At 41.1% G+C, this 20786-nt stretch overlaps 1 protein-coding gene across 2 annotated transcripts in view; it reads right to left on the reverse strand.

Moving 5' to 3' along the window:
* Positions 1 to 10800: 10800 nt before the first annotated feature.
* The window catches only part of bcl11aa (BCL11 transcription factor A a), a 59486-nt gene continuing 49500 nt past the window's right edge, over positions 10801 to 20786 (reverse strand). For both annotated transcript variants that reach the window (XM_082558113.1, XM_082558114.1), the window contains one exon: positions 10801 to 16646. In XM_082558113.1, coding sequence (XP_082414239.1) covers positions 14404 to 16646 — 2243 coding nt within the window. In that variant the 3' untranslated portion in view covers positions 10801 to 14403. The remainder of the gene's footprint in view (positions 16647 to 20786) is intronic.

The raw sequence follows: 20786 nt of genomic DNA on the forward strand, positions 1-20786 counted from the left end.
ATTAATTAATTAATTAAAGTTGGAGTTGACGTTTTGATGATTCTAGTTTTGATTCCAGCTTTTGAAATAAAGATACTAATTCCCCCTAATTTTTTTTTTAAACCACTCCTTTAAACAGCTTTGTGATTGTCATGGAATATTAAAACAGTAAACCGGTGTAAAAGAAACTCTTTCCATGGAAAGGAGTACCTGAAGGCAGGGTGAGGCTGGTTTCACTGCAGGTTTTACCAACTGACACCTCTTGCAGCTGTTGGGAGTCTGTATGTAAGTCCGTTGTGTGTATTGTGCTTGTGAGGCGTTCACACGCTTCCATGCAGTCCCGTGGTTTTAAGCAGACGCTGAAACCTGGACCTGGGTGAAGAGGTGGGGCTGGAAGCTGTGTGAACGTTAACTAGACGCAACACACTAGATACACCCCCACCGCTTCTAAGTGTACCCACACATGTTTAGTCTTCCTCCTGCAACCAGCAACAAAGGTGTTTAGTCATGTGAAACCCAAGCCTCAAACCCACAGGTTGAACTTTGACCTTTCACACACACAAATGAACGCGCAGGAGGAAAATGAGTGGAAGAGATTAAAGGACAGAATGGCTGTGTGTGTGTGTGTGAGTGTGTGTGTGTGTGTGTGTGTGTGTGTGTGTGTGTGTGTGTGTGTGTGTGTGTGTGTGTGTGTGTGTGTGTGTGTGTGTGTGTGGAGCTGGGTTATAGATGTGTTGTATATATCCACACAGGTTCCAGACATAACATCGCAATATTTTTTTTCTTTTCCAACAAAGGTGACTGCCCCCCACCCCTGTCATCTGTGTAGCTGCAATTAACCTCCATAACCTCGGTGTGTATGCGTGCATGTTGGAGATTTTGTGTCCTAAACTTGGTTACACAAGATGGGCATGAGTCTCCAGGGTCATCACACACACACAGACACACAAACACACATATTCACACTGATAATCCATGCCTTTCCTGGACATCCTTTTATCCAGCTCAGGCCTCAGGGATTTTCCGTTAGCCCAGCCAGGCCGAGAGGCCTCTTTCTAGGGTCAGAGATCAGAGACAGCCCTTAATGACCCTGGAGGATCCGAACCCAGTGTAGCCCTTGCTGCCTACTGCTGCACTGTGAGGTCGAGAGGGGGGGTTAGAGTACAATCGGGGAGGATGATATAACGGAGAACATTATCAAGTGCAGTCAATGAGTGAGCTTATTCTTTTCATCTTTCAGCCACACTGCAAAAGGGTTATTTGGTGTTTATTGGCCTTTACTGTTTTACAATATGAAATCCCTGAAAAATAACCAGCATTTTAAACTGTCTCTGAAGTGGCACTCATAACATATTAGAAAGGATCATAAATGCTTTATAAGCATTGCAGTTGTTTCGTAATTTTTCTAACTGGAGAAGGAAGCCATAAATACAAGCAAATGATTTAAAGTGTACATCATCTGTCTGACACGTTTAAAGTTAATGATGTGGGTCCTGATTTGTTGTTTGTCACAAACAGCTCATTTTAATATCCAGTTATATTTAAGGAAAATTGGAAAATGCTTTTCCTTTGCTAGCCCCACATTGACACATGTTGCTCTGTTTCCTCCCTGACCCTCCCCCACCCCTTCATTCATTCACTCATTCATTCTTTCATTCATTCACTTTGACAATGAATTTGAACTTCAGACTGGGTTCGAGGGGTGGGGTGAAAGAATGAAAAGAGGAGAAAAGGGAGGGAGGGTTCTCTCTTTTCTTCCGCTAAGCCTGCTCTCTCACCTTGCGACCCTGCAAAGGGCCAGACGCCCTTCCCCCTTTCCCCCAGTTTCCTCAACCCTTGGCATTCTCAGTTACACCCTCAGCATATGCAGTTTTTGAAGTGAGTACGGCAATGTTGGAGGGGAGACAAGGGGAACGCAGACACAAATCAACACACCTGCTGTTTGATTTGTCTTTTCTCCACCTTGCATTCCTTCACTGAAAGGCTATCAATAGACTTTGACCTCTCATGGCTCAGCTTAGCTTTGTGTGTAAGCATGTGTGCACTTGTGTAGGCTGGGGGTTGACTAACTGCTACACCTAAAACTGATTCAAATAGCACTGTATAATATTATCAGCAAGCAGTGACAAAGGAGCCACACATTTCTTACTAAATCAAGAAATTTGCAAATAATCTTCTCTTCTAGGAACATATCAGAAACACAGTCAAAGCATGGGCAGTGGGGGCATGATTATAAGGCTCGACATGAGATTAAGTAACTTCGAACGCCGCTGTGTTTTCCATGGTGTTCTTTGAATAGTCTCAACAATTCCAGCAGCTACACCAAGGACAGGTTTTGAAAAGTAAAGCATTCAACACAGTTTTATTTGTGGGAATAAAAACCTTTTGGTGCTCATGAAACACAAAAATCCTCTTGTAAGAATCAATAATCTCATCAAAACAAGGCACACGGTAATGACACAAGTTGGTGAAATCACAGCGTTTTAACAGCGGAGCTTAAGATGCTGTTGTTTTGTGAGTGAGATACACAGATGTACCTGCTTGCTTTTGTCTGTCGGTTGATTTATCACAAATGCAAAAGGAATCTGACACCTACAACTATGTGAGTGGATTAAAATGGAACATTTACCTGTGACATAGACATTGTGCCCTGTGACTTTATCATCAAAGCCAATGCATAACGACAGTTTCTTAAAATAAATGTGTGTGTGTGTGGGGGGGGGGGTTCAAAATCAAATGGTTCATAAAGTATTTGTTATAAATTAAACTACCCACTGATTATTGTTTGCAGTGGTTATAATGTTGAAGTCCCACTCTTCTTGGAACTGACGATAAATCATAAAGACACCACACTTCACTATTATTACCACAATTAGCATTATTGTTTTCTAATCATGCATTTAAGCTTTTATTTCTAAACATTTTTACAGTGCAGTATTAGCATTTTTCTTCCTGCACTGCCTCCACCAAATTTTTGCTCTGTTAACACAAAATAGGGGTACCAACACAAAGGAATAGTTGAAGAAAACATGGGGTTTGTCCAGCAGTCTGCTGAGCAGTTTTTCCTAATGTTTGACAATCAAAAGCCGCATATATGCGCATGCAGTTTGTACTGTGGCCCAGGGAGGTCAAACACACTCCAACTTGAGAAAATGGAAAAACACAGGTTTGCACTTAGACACAAGAAGTGGAAGATTCTTCAGTGTTGTAAGGGAGAAACAAATACAAATTTTAATCATGTGATACATATAATACTGTTGATAGAAACGTTTGCGATTAACTTTTGCAGTGTTTGCATCACTTTTGCAGAATCAGTGCTCTTTGTCATTGAATCTGTTATGAACAGAATTTCTAGGCATAGTCAAGTGGCAAAGCCAAGCAGTGGAAGGCTTCATCCATTGTGGCCTCAGTAAAGCAATTTGCAGCTGAGTGTGAAGAATGAGGATGAGAATTAGCATCTCCAAGTCCGAGGCCATGGTCCTCAGCTGGAAAAGGCAAGGCAAGGCAAGGCAAGTTTATTTGTATAGCACAATTCAACAACAAGGCGATTCAAAGTGCTTTACAGAGACATTAGAAACAAGAACAAATAAAAAGCATGATTTAAAATTGATTAAAACAAGCAAATAAACTAACTAACTAATTAACAAACAAACAAACAACAGTATATAAAATCAAAACAGATAAAATCAGAACAGTAGATAAAATCAGTAGTTAAATGTAAGTTTTGAAATTTAAGCTTAAAGTGTGGATTTGGTGCTTTATTCAAATGCAGCTGAGAACAGGTGAGTCTTCAACCTGGATTTAAATAAACTGAGTGTTTCAGCTGATCTGAGGCTTTCTGGGAGTTTGTTCCAGATATAAGGAGCATAAAAGCTGAATGCAGCTTCTCCGTGTCTGGTTCTGACTCTGGGAACTGATAAAAGACCGGATCCAGATGACCTGAGGGATCTGGATGGTTCATACTGGGTCAGGAGGTCACTGATGTATTTTGGTCCTAAACCATTCAGAGCTTTATAGACCAGCATCAGAACTTTAAAGTCTATCCTCTGACGGACAGGCAGCCAGTGTAAAGACCTCAGAGCTGGACTGATGTGGTCCACTTTTTTGGTCTTAGTGAGGACTCGAGCAGCAGTGGAATACCCACTCCAGGCAAGGGAGCATTTGGCGCCTCAAGTAGAGGAGCTTAAGTAGCTCAGGGTCTTGTTAAGAAGTGAGGGAAGCTGTAGACTGAGAGATGGATTGGGGCTGGAATGCAATGATGTGGACACTGCATCAGTTCATCATGGTTAAGAGAGAGAAGAATATAAAAGCAAGGTTGTCGATTTACAGGTCGATGTAAGTCCCCAACCTCACCCACAGCCATGAGCTCTGGGTAGTGACTGAAAGAATAAGATCCCAGATACAAACAGTGGAAATGTCTAGTCTCCGAAGGGTGGGTGGCCTCTTCCTTAGAGATGTGAAGAGCTTAATCATTCAAGAGTAACGCAGAGTAGTGTCACTACTCAAAAGGAACCAGTTGAGGTGATTCAAACATATGAACACCCAGGCAACCAGGATGCTTCCTTGGTGCTTCATAGGCAAGGTGTTCTTGGTTTGTCCTACTTAAGAAGGCTTGGAATAGACCCAGGGATGCTGGAGAGATATTTTCCAATTGACCTGGGAATGCATCAGTTTCCTCACTGACTAAAGAGGTGTCTGTAGAGAGGGAGTTCTGGGTTTAACAGCTCAGGGTGATGTCTCCTGTGAACCAGGCCCAGATAAGCAAAAATGGATGGATGGATAGTTCTGTCAAAGAGTATCTGAAGCTGCCACAAAAATGGAGGCTATGTGAACTTTTGCATCTCTTTGTTTTGCTCACAGACAGTTTGGTTTCAACTCAAAACAATGCATTGTTGGTTGTGATGGGTTTGAGTCTTGCCTAATCTTATGGTGAGTGTTTTGTTATGACTATAAAAGCCGTTGGTCAAAAGGGCAGAAAAATACGAAGACGATAAGAAAAATACGTATCTCTGCAGAAGCTGGCTGAATACTTTTTCCTTTTCCTTTCACATGATAGATTAGCTACCTTTTATATGTTTCAGCCATGCTATACAGGTTATTCAAGTTAATCAAATGGCATCACCACCATGAACCAATAACTCTATTTTCACCTCAAAGGATGTGGACAAAGATTTATTCTGTGGTTCTTAAGTCAGTGTGTTAAACTGGAACTCCTACACAGCAGCGTTAAGTGTGCTGCGGTCAAAGGCAGTCATTATTCCTTTACTGGCTTTGATTGCATTTTTCTATATAGTGGACTGGCCTTGTGGTCATTATAAGTGCTAAGTAATGTTCAATGACTTTCCATTATAGTAAAAGGCATTTACTTTGCTGCCTTTTCCTATAGACTACGGGGGTCAGTGTATAATAAACTGTTCGATATGTATAGACATAGCTTCTTCTTCTATGTATGGCAGAGGGAAGCTGGCCAAGACAAAATGCACTTCTGTGGTACAGATGCCAACTTATAATGAGTTAGAAGTAAGACAGACAAAACACATTCATGCACACACATAAATTCCTTTTCTTTATCAAGATTCCATTGGAACACTGTCATGTCAAGGCCACACAGTGACAAAAGCAATGTGAAAACATGCTTTTGAAAGTCTTTGGAGAATCTCTTATTGTTGAAATCCTACAGGCCAAAGACAAATCCACAGGAGTTTATGGAGGACTGCAGGTCATGGTCATATAGATTTTATAATGGTGACAAATAAAGTATACTTTTCACATAAACCAGCACAGGAGAGGCCTGCTTGAGCAGAAATGACTTGAATGCTTCACACATTTATAACATGAATTTATCACAGAAAGAGAAAATGAGCCGGCAGTGGTAGAAAGAAATAATGGTGCTTATTTGTTTTATTTGCCCAGTCAGTGGTGCTGGTGACCAATTCTTTAGTCCTATCATGTCAATATATACTATACATATACAAGATATATATACAATGTCAATATACACGAAGCATTCACTTGTCTGCCTTCACAAGTATATGAACTTGAGTGACATCCCATTCTTAATTCACAGGGTTTAATATGATGTTGGCCACCCCCTTCTCAGCTTCAACACTTCTAGGGAGGCCTTCCACAATGTTTAGGAGTGTGTTTATTGGAATTTCTGAGCATTCCATAAGTTTTTCCTTTCCAGTCACCTTTCTCACTCACTATGTGTTAACAGTGCATTGAATCATATCTGTTATTAACCTCTGTCTCTCTTCCACAGCATGTCTTTTATCCTGTCTTCCTTCTCTCACCCCAACCGGTCGCAGCAGATGGCCCCGCCCCTCCCTGAGCCTGGTTCTGCCGGAGGTTTCTTCCTGTTAAAAGGGAGTTTTTCCTTCCCACTGTCGCCAAAGTGCTTGCTCATAGGGGGTCATTTGATTGTTGGGTTTTTCTCTGTATCTATGAAGTGCCTTGAGGCGACTTTTGTTGTGATTTGGCGCTATATAAATAAAATTGAATTGAATTGAATTGAATTGACATTTGTCCTGGTCAGACACTGATGTTGGATAAGAAGACCTGCCTCACATTCTTATCTCTAATTCATCCCAAAGGTGTTCTGTCGGGTTATGGTCAGAACTCTATGTTGACCATTCAGCATAGAGTTCCAAACTCACTCATGCATGTCTTTATGGATCTGGCCTTGTGCACTGATGTAGAGTTCACACACGTTATACCACTGCATCCCATCCTTTGTATAGTGCTTGGTGATGTAGAGCTTTGATACAGCTGCTCTGCCATGTGAACCCATTCCATGAAGCTCGCTACACACTGTTCTTGAGCTAATCCGAAGGCCACATGAAGTTTGGAGGTCTGTAGCGATTGACTCTGCAGACAGATGGAGACCTCTGTGCAGACTGTGCCTCAGCATCCACTGTGATTTTAAATGCCCTACTACTTTGTGCCTGATTTGCTGTCATTCCCAACCACTTCCACTTTGTTATAATACCACTAACAGCTGACTATGGAATATTTAATAGTGAGGAAATTTCATGATTGAACTTGTTGCACAGGAGGCGTCCTATCGTGGTACCATGTTGGAAATTGCTGAGCTCCTGAGAGCGAACCATCATTGTTTGTATAAGCAGTCTGCGTGCTTCAGTGTTTGATTTTATATATCTGTGTCCATGGTAGTAATTGGAACATTTTAGAAGTGAGTCTTCTAAAAGTCAGGACATGAAAGTAACTTAGCAAACTTAGTTGCACAAACTTTGCTTTTTAGTTTGTTTTCCTTGCATCCCTTTGCAGCCTTTGTTGTTGTAGGGAAATCTGAGGCTTTTGCACCTGAGGGCTGCCCAGTACAAGTGACATCTTTAAATGCTCTTCTCTGCACCAGCTGAGGTACACTGCCTTGGTCAAGGGCACCAAGCAGGAGAAGTTGTTACTCCCCCAGCAGCAGTGACTGCAAGATGTTAGAAACCTGCTCCCAGTCCCAACCAGAGATCCGATTACTTCCGAGTAACGAGTAAAATAAGGAATTACTATTGCAAAAAAAGTAATTGGATTACTGTTACTTTCCCATAAGCAAGCTGCGTTACTGCGTTACTAAACCGTGATTTCGTTTGCAAGAGTGTCTCATGACAATGACGTAAGTGAGTCCGACGTTCGTGGCAACAGCTGTGTGCAGATCAAAAATGGATAATATATCGATATATCGAGTGCGGGAGAGAGCATGAGCGTGCAGCGTTTAAAGCGTGGAAGTACTGACCTTACTTTGAGTTTGATTCCGTAAAAAGTGACAAAAACATTAGCGTCCGCTGTTCACTGCGTGGGAAGAAAACTTATTTTACAGCGAAAAACCCCTAAAGCACCGAGTACGCTGCCACAGGAATGTGAGATTCACAGAGAAACTCCTGGATCCTTCCACTGACAAAAGTTAAAGATCAGAGATCATCTCTGAATTGCGATGTTTTGTGCAAATGTATTTCAACCTAACATAACTCTGTCTTTTAAAGATAATTTTGGTTCTGATTCAGCAATATTTCCCACTTCTTGTGGGGTTTTGAATCACTTCTACTGTTTAGGTCAGTAACAGCATGCCAGGTTTGGATAGGATCTGAACAAATCATAAATTTGTTTTTGACCATAAGTCTTATTTTTATCATAATGCAGCATGGCCACATTGCTCGCTAAAGCTACAGTAAATAATAAAGACAAATAATTAACAACATCACTAGTTGATGTGCTGCAGATAAAATCTGGACTGGTTAGGGAATGGAAAATAACAAGAAACTTTAATAAATAACTTACTGATAACAGCACTGTGTGGAGTAATGGGAGAGTCCAAAACAGTGATAAAATCTATGCATGAAATCCAAGCTAACAGTAGCAAATGGGAGAATAAAACAAAGGAGAACAGAAACATGAGGAAGATACGACAAACTGTCAAAGACTGAGGGAGAAAATGGCATCTAAATACAGACAAAGGTGGAAAATGTGGCAGGACGGCAGTGCATTGGTTAGCACTGTTGCCTCACAAGCTGGTGGGTTTCAATGCACCATCTGACCTGGACCTCTTTGTGCATATTCTCCCTAAACCTGCATAGCTTCTTTCTGGGTACCCACAGTCAAAAAACAATGCAGTCAACTGATGATTCCTAACAGACAATAAGTGTGAATGTGAGTGCAAATGGTTGTCTGTCTTTCTGTGTTGGTCCTGCAACAAACTGGTGACCTGTCCTGGTCATACCCTAACCTTGCCCTATGGCAGCTGGGAAAGAAACAATAAGCTCTGGACAAAGATGAACACAAAAGGTACAGAATTGAAACTCAATACAAACCCAAATGTAATAAAATTCAGGATGCCGCATAGATTAAATAACAGATTAAAAGACCATGACACAGGTTTCATTTAATGTCTTAGCATTCACTAGTTTACCAGTGACCTGTCTACAGCAAGAGTTATGTTTTGTGTCAAGCACATTAGAGTTAATTAAAGTTTCACACATCATAGCACTAGTCTTTAAACAGGAGTGTTTAAAAGCTTTTTAACTCCAGACAGGTAAAAAAAAATCTATATAAAGGACTCAACATTAACCAGATACTAATCCTAACTCTAGATGGCTCACATGAAGAAAATGTTGATTTTGTGATCGGTATCCACTGCATGCATATGCTAAAGAGTGTGTGCAGTGTTGATCAATATTATAATAATAGCTTTGAAAAAAATACCAAACAACAGAGAGTGTACACATTTCTGGACTGTTTAAAGATGTGTTGATTTTTTCTTATGCTGCGTTAGGTGATCGGGGAAATCCTTTATTACGTTTCCTGATTTGAATGATTCCCACACTAAATGAAATTCACAATGACTAAATCTTACATGTAATAGCAGGTATGCGGGTGTTTTATAAGGATGCTCAAGTGTGTGTGAGAGCTGGATAGAGGGGTGTGGTGTGTGAAGGACACAGTGCTGATTGATCCTGACAGTTTTATGAGCCTTTGTGACTACTGAACAAACAGAGGGGTAATGGTAGATAATGATATTTACTTAAGTACATTCTGTGAAAGTATATGCATTCATACGCTGTATGTATATACACATGTGTGTGTATGTGAGACTGAGGTCCCATAAGGGACATCTATTATCAGCAACAGACACTCACTGTAGTCTGAGGAGTGACAGCATAGCGCACACATGTGCTTTAAGATAGTGTGCAAACTAAGTGGAAATAGTACCCACGTGCACTAAAACAGCTAAACAGCTGGACTGTGTTGACCAGCAGATAGGATGGCACATACACCCCCCCACACACACACGCACACACACACACGCACACACATACACAGAGCAAGTAATATAGTGGCCATAAAGTACTTGAGCAAAGGCTAGGGTGACTTCTGGGGTGGAGAGCTGAGTTCATTAGGTTCAAGGAACAGTGTGAAGCAAGTATGTCAAACATCAGTCCATCAGGGGCTAGAACTGACCTGCCAAATCACTCTAATTCAACCCACTGGATGTCTTTGGAAGATGTGAAGATGAGCAAAGATTTTGGACTTTTAACTGTAGCTTCATAAGTTTTTGAGCTTCTCCTACTGATAGAGACAGCACACTGATAGCTACACCAAAGTAACTAAGCAAGAAATGAACAATTAAAACTGACAGAAAAAAATTACAGAAAGGTTCATGTTCCTTCACTTTATATATATATATATATATATATATATATATATATATATATATATATATATATATATATATATATATATATATTTTAAGTAGGTTTATATATATATATATATATATATATAAACCTACTTAAAATGTAGTCCCAAAGAGTCCATATGCTGACAGATTTCTTCCATGACCATTTCTTCATTATGCAGACAAACAGTTGAAATCTACTTATTTTTCTTATATTCAATGTGTTGTTAAACTTGTTACTGACAGAAAGAGGATTTTCACTGGTCTGGCCCACTGGCCCAGATCAAAGTGGGTTATATGTGGCCCACGATGTAAATGAGTTTGGCATCAATGGTGTAAGCCTTGTATGTTAAGAAAATCAGATCAGACACTCGCTCACTCTGTTGGGGGAACTGAGCGTATGGACTTGTTACAAATGGCTTTTAATGGAAGAGTTTTGACCATTTTTTAAATAGGAGATTCAAAAAGATACAACAGTAATTGCTTGATGACGAGTTTGCAACTAAAACATAGCTGTAGGGTGGGGTGGGGGTAATTACATACACATACATGCATGCATACTTGAGATAACTTGACACACACACACACACACACACACACACACACACACACACAGTGGAGATAAGCAACAAGTGCCATTATACTTTCATTTTTTTATTAATTGTTTTTTGATAAAGGGACAAAATGGGTGTGTGAACAGGATTATGCAGACATCTGCCAGAAAACACAGACAGTGGTTTTCCCAATACAACTGAACAGAGACCCCAAACAAGTACAACAGAAATTAAAGAGCTCCAATGACCATCGGCCACCATTACAAAAAAAACAAATTAAAATTTAAAAAATTAAAATTATAACATAACCAAAAAAAGTAAGAAACCAAAAAAACCAAAAAGAATCCATTCCATGTCTCTGTTTTAAACAGAGCATATAGGTAATAATAAATAGTAACTCCCATAGTAAAAGATAAAGTTCAAGTTCAAGTTACAACAAACAGCTCTCAGAACAGGAATAGAAAAGGCTGATAACAAAATATTCCGCATTGCCATTTACAAAAAAGTCTCAACTCAAGCAGGCTTCTCCACGTCCCCCGGGTCATTTTTAAATATGCTTTGCATATGAAAGTATACCCAATCTAAATATAAAGCACCATTTAGTATTTGGCAATGAAAAAAACTGCAAAACATTAAATTTGTTTTTCAACGTATTTATTTTGACGCTTTTTCGTAATCCATGTACTGCATATGAAGTTTTTTTTTCTTTTGTTTTTTTCCCCCCTAGCTTCTTGATGTTGGAATGTTGTCAGGTGGGAGGGGTGAGAGAGACAGAAGCACACAACAGAACAGGCCGACGTCAGCTTGCATTACTGCATACAAGAATGGCAGCGGGGGGGGGGGGGACAAGGGAAGGAGGTCTGAACCAAAAAGCAAACATATGTACAACCACCTCTGTGGACAGGAAACAGCAGCGGCCATCTGATGGCCCCACGACGCCTCCCAATGCCACATATTTTAGCTGCTTTTTATGTTTTTTTTCTTTTATTTCTTTAAACATACAAATAATTCGCACTATATTATCCTGCCAAATTAAAAAAATATACCGTGGCAGCTTGGGATTTTTTTTCCACTACCAAAAGAAGGTATGGTAAATACCTTTAGAGAGAACAAGCAACAGTTAAAAATACGAGCCTCAATATAAATACTATAGTGCCTACTCTAAGTGAACATTGAATTCAAATACAATTCTAGAAATACAGAAAAAGTAGACCATAAATGTGTTTAAGCATAGGAATCGACATGAGTGTGCATTTTCCTATATTTTAAGTTCTTTATTATATATTCATATATAATTTTAATCCTTTCCCCAATGTATTTCAACCTGAAGAGCTGTGAAGAGCCAAGGCAAAACAAAATACGGAAAAAAAAAAAAATCACAGAGTTTGTTTTTTTTTTTTGTTTTTTGTTTGTTTGTTTTTCATCTTTTTTTTTGTATCATTTCATATATACTGTGATCGGAGTCTTGAACACCACCAAGACGCTGAGGAAAAGAGAAACGACAATTAAACTTAAATACATCTTCCCCTAAGAGAGCGTGAAGTGTTATTTGAAAACAAAAGTTTATTTTCATATCTATAATTAAAGGAAGATTTATACAAAAAACAGATTCTTGCAGTGTGGGCAACACAACTTGGAGTGTCAGTTGACAAGCCAGTAAGGTCTATAGATTATTCAGGTACAGACGACAACAACAACAGCTCCTTTAAAATAAAGAAGAAAGAAAAAAAGTGGATGTTACAGTGGCCAGCAGGAATGAAAACTGTGTCCATTTGACGGCCGTGTAGGAGCATCGGTTACTCGCTGTGAACCTTTGAATTTACAGATCTTGCTGACAACAATGAAATATCAGCCCAGGCTAAATGTTGGGGATTCCAGGGGTAACAATTTGACAAATGGTCAAAGGTGAAATGGCAAGGGTACAGAGGTCACGAGGGTGGAGTTACAACATATTATGTGTCTTATCTTTTACTGTTCAGAACAATGGGACCCTCATTGTCTGACAGCATTTCAGTGAGGTTTTCGTCCCCTTTGACGTAAACTTGTAAACAGGAAAAAAAGGAAACAGTGCACTTTATGTCCTATAAATGACAATCTAGCTTTTAGACTCAACCTGCATTGGTGTGGCACAATGCACGAGAGACGTCAGTACGTACCCCAGGTGGAGTGACAAGTGAAAACTGTGAACGGCTTGAATGAAACAACAAAAAAAAAAAAAAATCTGCCTTTGGGTTAAAAAGCAACAGCAAACAAACAAAAATGCTCTGCATTAGCCTATACACACTGATTAAAATGATCTCATTCTGATTTTTTTGAAAGAGCCCTAGAGTACAGATAGATTTTTTTGCAATTCTCTATTTTTTTCTCTGCAATAATACTTATGACCCTGTTTTGATACTGGAAATGTAAAGTGAAAGACATTGCCTCTAATCCCCGTAATATGTAGCTTCCAGTTCTGTGTAGCTTTCTGTCTGTCTAGCTTGTAGTTATTTCAATGCTCTCAAATAAAGTTAGCCTCATTTGGAGCTCATATATTACTTTATGCATTGTTCCACACACTGACGTATTGAAGCAGCGTTGTAGGTTTGTGCTAACGCAGATACATGACACTTCTCAGCCATGCGTTGTATCCCTCAAATTCAGGATTGTACACTACAGGTTACCTTTGTTTTAAAAGTACCTCCTCACCAAAAAACAAAACTACAAATAATTCAGATATACACAATACTGCTTGTACCATGCTTGCCATGAAATCCACATATTAAAGATAGCCTATTGAACATGTAATAGGTAGCTAAATGATGATTAAAGAGAACTCGCTGATCTTTCATCATGAATCATCACAGTCCATTTGAGCAGTCAGGTGCTTGATGCAAGGACCTTCGCTGGGTGGCTTATGTGACCCCAAACTTATGCCAGATAAGGTTATGGCCGATGCAGTCTAAAGATATCAAAGGCACTCTTTCTTATTCTACCGAATGATAGTACAAATTGAATTCTAGCACACCCTTGTCTTTTTTAAAGAAATTTCAAGGCCCACTTACAGTTTAGTCCTCAAGCCAATGCATGTTGGTTTTTTTAAACCCTGTCTGAACATGGTATCTTTTAGAAAGATCAGGATAAGTGCATTTCCAGGGTTGTAAGAAATGGATCAAGTCAAAGAATGTTCACTTTCCATGTTACAAAACAGAACTGTACATGATATGTGTTACAGAATGTATGCAGCATGGATGTATCTTTCTTGTCTTTTCTCTTTTTGAAGAATAAAAAGAAAAAAACTGAACAAGAGAAAAACAGCAACACATTTACTCAACAACTAACCAACCAGGGACAAGTTCTTTTCTTTTTTTTTTTCTTTGATTAGCAAAAACATACTATGCATGCTGACTAATTCTTAAAAATGGAAAAGGAAAACTCATAAAAGAAAATAGTACACAACATGTAAATTATTGCACAAGAGAAAGGCTCGAAGTTTTGCGTCAATGCAAGAGTATTGCCCCGATACAGATCATGCATTCAATGAGTAATGGAAACAGGGTGTGCTGGTGCAAAGCACATGGTCTTAAACTTCTGCCAGATTGGCAAAAGTGGTGTGTTGGGATTGGGGCAAATCTACAAGGGGCAGGGAATAAACCGGGGACTGATGGTGGACATAACTGCGGGGAAAAGGTCCCATTGTTCGGCCTTCTACTCTGACTTAATTTCGGTACTCAAAGGACGGTCACTGTGCCATTTTTTCATGTGTTTCTCCAAGGTGCTGTAGACACTGAAGGGCATCTGACAAATTTCACACTTGTACACGTCTTTGCCCACCTGACCATGGGTCTTCATGTGGCGAGTAAGTTTGGAGCTCTGGGCACATGCATAATTGCACAGCTCACACTTGTACGGTCTTTCCCCTGTGTGGCTGCGCCTGTGCACTGTCAGGTTACTGCAGTTCTTGAACACTTTGCCACAAAACTCACAAGTATCACTCCTGCGGCCGTCCTTGGAGCTGGGGCGCCCAGGACCACCGAGGTGTGGTGTGCTGCCCCCACTGCCTGTACCACTACGGCCTGACATCCCACCATCCAATTCCCCCGGAGGGGTTGAGAAACGCAGGCTGCCGTTCTCTGAAGAATGCTCCGATGAGGATGCAAAGGGCGATTGTCTGGAATCCCCAAAGTTCAGAAAAGGGTCCTTGAGTTGTCGGGAGGCAGCATAGCCAGCCAGCCACTGAGAGTAGACATTCTCAGTGTTAGGGATTGTAGAAGTGGGCAGGTCAAACTCCTTTTCCAGCTTGATACGTTTAGAGAAAGGACTGAGTGGACTGGGACTACCTAGAAGCAGTTTCTTGGAGAGGCCGACGGAGGCGGATTCATTAGGTGATGCTCCTCGACCGTTGACCGTTGAGACTGAGCCCTCCTCCCCACGATCGGTTTCCAGCACTGAGTCTCCATCGCATATCTCACGATTGTGGTGATGGTCTCGGTTGAGGTGGTGGTGCAGGTGGTTCTCTTGGGCCATGGCATTTCGTTTGTGTGCATTTAGGGCTTCACTGAAGTGCTGCATGCTCGCAGCAAGACCCATTCCCTGCATCACCTCAGGCAGCGAACGAGGGATCGAGCCCTCATCGGCCACTCCTCCCAGTCGACTTCCGATGCTGCCGTTGTTTTCATGCTGACGTGCCGTTTCAAGGTTCAAGCCAAAGTGATAGCTGTTATTGTTTCGTCTTGCTACCCTCTCTCCATTCTGCTCTTCCTCCTCCTCCCCCTCCTCTTCCTCCTCCTCTTCTTCTTCCTCCTCCTCCTCTTCTTCCTCCTCCTCCTCTTCCTCCTCCTCCTCCTCTCCATTTTCACGTAGCATACGGTCATTCTCACTTTTCAGCTTGGCCACCACTGACTTGAGGGCATTGCTTGCGCTGCCCACATGCTCACTAGTTCCAGGCTCCGGGGATGAGGCTGTAGAAAGCCCGTCTTCTGACTTGCCTGTATTTGGTGAGGACGATTTATGCATGTGTGTCTTCATGTGGCGTTTCAGTTTGCTAGCCTGTGTGCACGCATGATCACATAAGTGGCATTTGTACGGCTTCTCTCCTGTGTGGCTACGCCGGTGCACGATGAGATTACTCTGAAACTTGAAGGCCTTGCCACAAAATTCACAACACTTTGATTTCAACTGGGTGGTAGAGGAGGGTGTAGCCCCTGCTGAGGGGAGAGGGGTAGTGGGCGTGGTCTGAGAGCCCACAGGTGACTGCATGGAACCTGGAAGAGGCGGTGGAGTAGCAAGATATGGAGGTTTGCTGCCCCCTGCACCTCCTGTGCCTCCACTTCCTCCTCCTGTCTGGAATGGCTGGAGTAAGCGTTGCATGGGGCTTGGCCGGCTTGGGGACAGCGGGGGAGTGGACCCTGAGGTGTTGCCCGCCAGTTCCCGAAGCCGCCTTGAGAAGTCCATTGTTGGAGGGGGATCTAGAGGCAGAGGAGGATTGAGGCGCAGCACCCTGTCAAAGGCACTCGGGTGGTGGGCTGCCAGCGCCAGCTCCTCTGGGCTCAGGTGGTGGGGGTCCAGGTGGTTCCTTGGAGGGGGGCTGAAGAGGGGTGGTGTTGGGGGGAAACGCTGATGATGGCCACCACCAACAGCGCCAGTGCCAATGCCACCTCCTGCTCCAACACTGTCCCTTCCACCTGAGCCCGAGCCAGGGATGCGCAGGAGGTTGAAGGGGCTTGCATCAGGAGGCAGATGAAGGCCATGAAGTGGAGGCTGAGAAGGGCAGTCTGCGCCTCCGCCAAGGGAGGAAGGGCCACCCATGCGTGGGGTCAGAGGACTGCCATGTTCACTTTCCAGGTAGATACGGAAGCCGTGGGTGTTCTGAGCATGCTGCAGCAAGAACCAGGCGCTGCCATAAGACTGCTTACATGTAGTGCAGGTATAAGTGGTAGGCTCCTCCTTACCTGTTGTGACAAAGAAAAAAGAATGGGGGTTAGAAGAAATGATCAGTGACCTTCAACATGATGCAGACTTTGTTACATCTGAAACAGTTAATGTTATTGTACAGAAGCTGAATTCTTTTAAACATTTAATGCATTTCAAATGCTGCTCATTTAGTGTCATTTGACTCATTTTCATTGAAACAGCTGTACATGAACAGTGCTATATACGGAACGAAACACATGAAGAGCAACTTTGTTCTCAGCTGAACCAGTCTTTAAACCTAAGGCCTAACTGTTACAGCTTTTAAAAGTGGTCGGCACATGGTGTTGAGGGCTTTGCAAATACAACAGTAGCTTTTATTGAGGTCATGCCCCACATGAGTAGCATGTGAGAAGTGTGTGTGTCTCTCTCTTTTTCTCCCAGACTGCTTTGGGACATAATTTCTCCCTTTAGACTGACTGTGAGTCCTCCATTGTCAGCAGGAGAACAAAGAAACGGGGCTATCCCAGCGGACGACCACTTCCCACTGATCTACCAAAACAGAGGCTCACTGACAAACACACACACTCCCGAACACACAGGAGAGACAACACAGAAGAATCCTCCAAACTTGTAATTTACTACTTCCTTATTTCTCCAGCAACAACCTAAATACATTAACCACCTGATTCACTAGGTCATTGGAAACCTGTCTGGGGTTACAATTAAGAGTAGATCCATCCTGTTTCATAGATTTCTTTTACCTGCCAGGCGGTGTACTGCAATGACAAAATATGTGACTTCATTCAAAATGTAACATGTTCTCCCTTCTGAAAATTTGCCTATCACACATACGGTTAAAGCAAAATTCAACCGTCACTCATGGCAGGCTCTGGCAACCTGGAGGTTGAAGCCATGAGTAGTCAGAAATGCTCTTCTATTTTTATCTCAAATGTATGCAAGTTCATTGACATAAACTGTATTTTAGAGTCATATGTACTGCCCACACTTAAATGTGCATGCACACCCTTATTCACACAAACACAACAGAGCAGCTCAATCGCCCAAGGATGGTATAACAGTAGGAGTGCGAAAACATTTAGGCTCCAACTGGAGAGGAAAAATAACCCCTTCAGTCTGCTTCAAAGCATCTTCTGTCAGTGAAGCATGTAGAGTCACTTTGAGACAGCAACAAGAGGAACATCTAAAACAATAATTGCCTTTGAATGGCCCTGGTGACGATGACCTGTGGCAGGACCCGCAATGCATGTGTAATCTCATTAGGGCACTGATGGACGGCCATCAGCTCGTTTACAAGATTAGATGATAAACAAACCCCGCCATCACTGCCATTCAGAGTGCCTTCCACTATTAAGCACTGTGCAGCAAGGGTACATTAAACAAAGTGAACATGCAGATATGCACATTTTATACATTAACGAGTTTATGCATGATCAAAAGCCCAAAGCAAAAGAGAAAATATTCAGATAGACAGCTAGTGTGAGGTCAGTCTGGAATTTTAATTTACACTAAAACAGAAAGTAGCTATAGCATAATAGCTCTATATGTGACTGTACTGAATGACTAACACCATAGCTTTGTCCCTTTCACTACCAACAATCGTAAAATATCTCATTTAATGCATAAAATGCTTGAGCTGTCTTCAGTGTGTGGGTAGAAATAGAGTTATTTATGGAATAACAACAACTGCAATGAAAAAAAAAGTCAAAAAGTTGTAACACATAATAAGCTGAAACAGGCAATATTATTTCAAAAGCAAATGGGTGTCATTCTCGGGGTCGTAATATTGATGCTAATTATCTCAGATGATTTTTTGGTTAAAAGCTATTTTGTTGAATCGTGTCGTGGACAATAAATTACAAAACACCCCATTAATATGTAAACAGGTTAGGTGGGTTGTAAAAATACACACTAAATTGGGACGTATCACCTGCTAATTACTGGCAGAACAAATACGGCAAATTAACAGTGATACTAAAAGGATGTCATGGTTTAGCGGAAGCTTTTAGACGTCAGCACACTGCAATTTACCTCTAATAGCCAGAAAGAGAAAGTCAAAGAGGTTTTAGGGATGGAAAAAATACTTCAACAAATACATGCAAAGAGAAAATCTCTGTGTACGAGTGTGTGTTTAAATGAGATCTAATTTTACTGACAGTACAGAGCTTACAGACAGCGATTTAAATTGACAAAAGAAATGTTTTTATTCACATAAACGACAATGAATTGCGACAGAATAGCTTGTCGTCATAAGGAAGACATGATTGAGTTAAAGTGCGTGTGCGCGGGGGTCTGTCTGTCTGTGCATTTCAGCATCTGGTCGAAAGATTCGCCTTCATTTCCCTTCCCTTTTCCTCTCCCGGCTTCTCTTTCTGTACACACACACACACTTATCCCATATGACCAACCATTTGCAAAAGCAGCCAAATTATGGATCATTAAAATCGGCACAAATTACCACTAATTGTAGGCACCTGCAAAGGATCTAACCTGTGAATATCATTTGCATTATCAGGACCAGGGAGGATTCATTTATTTATTCATGTTTTTTCCCTTTGGTTGATCTGCTCTGGTCTTGGACACTGACAATAAAACTGCACTTTTTCTACCTGGACATTATTTGGCCTTCCCCTTATTGACTAGACAGTAATTTCAATTAAAGGTGAATCTATTTTTTGTTTTGTTTTTTTCCCCTGCCTGCCACAACTTTGGAAAACAATTTAAAATAATACTCTAATAGCCCAGAACTAGGGTGAGAGTTGAGGTCCTATTAGCTTAGAGCCAATAGGTTTAAAGGCATCTGACATCATCTGTCATCGTCCCCAGTTGGTTACCCCTCCCTCAGCCTGGTTCTGCTACAGGGTTCTTCCTGTTAAAAAGGAGTTTTTCCTTCCCACTGTTGTTGTTAGATCGCTGGGTTTTTTCTCTATTATTGTAGGGTCTTTACTTTACAATATAAATCTCCTTGTGGCGACTGTTAATTTCAATTTAATAGAATCTGTAATAGAATCCTCTAAACACTTGGTTTCCGACAAAAGCTGACTTAAAGAGATGGGGAAGGTGCCTAAAACTGCTTGTTTCATTCAGTGGTTGAACAGAGGATGTACCGAGGCTCAGTACAAAGCTACTCGAAGAATCCAAGCATAAGAATATGGAGAATAATAGGTCCCCTTCAAGCAGTTACAGTTTCAAGCAGTAATTCTGAATACAATCATCAAGGTGCCGGTCTGACATCTCTATTTTCATACACACAAAATGAATGAGTCCAACAGAACAGAAAAAAGGTACAATGTGTACTGAGTTAGCACAGTGTGAGCAAGTATAAGAACAAAAGCTGCCCTGTATCTCCCTGAAAAATGTCACTCTATTACAGACTTTTCAGGCAGAATAGTATCTGAGGCATGTTTTGCAGCAGTCAAAATACGACTATTAGTAGGAAGGAAGTCTAATATTTGTCTTACTTGCTGTGTAAAAAACAGAAACGCTTGTTATATAAAACTTAAATGGAGCTTCTCATGAGTTCCAAAATGTGCATATGATTTAGTCCAGTGGGACTGGGAACCCTACAAATAGATGCAAATCAAATCTGACAAAATAGGAAATATGTTTCTCATAAGGAATAACCTTCATGCCTTTGCTTCTGACAAAAATGCCTCTTTGGCTAAAGCGGTCACATGTGCAGATCATTTCATTTGTGCAGACGCTCACAATAAGCTTTGTTTTAAGACATCTTGTGGCAAAATGCTTGGGAATCACTGGTTTATCACCTTCTTTGAGAAAAGTTTCTCTCTATATGTGTGGTTCTGCTCAAACTGATACTCCTACAACACTATACAGAAATCTTTTTCTGAGGAATGTGGTGAATGTGCACTTAGTGTAAATCTTCAACTATGTCATTAAATCATGAGTATCTGCATATTCATAATTTTTGATTCATTCTGTGTCCCCGGGAAAGTACTGTCATTTGATTAAAAAAAAGACTTGTATAAAATGTTGACATTACAAACTGTCTGAAAACAAAAGAAAAAAAATGTTTCTCTCTGTGTATAAAGATGTGTGTAAAGTATTAAGTAAAACAAGTAAAAGGCACAATAGTGTAACTCTTAAGCTAATACGCGCCTTTTTGACTCGTAGCTCAGACTTGTCTGCATGCTGATTGA

This window comes from Aulonocara stuartgranti, assembly GCF_965226115.1.
Source record: "Aulonocara stuartgranti genome assembly, chromosome: 13".
NCBI classification, from domain to species: Eukaryota; Metazoa; Chordata; class Actinopteri; order Cichliformes; family Cichlidae; genus Aulonocara; species Aulonocara stuartgranti.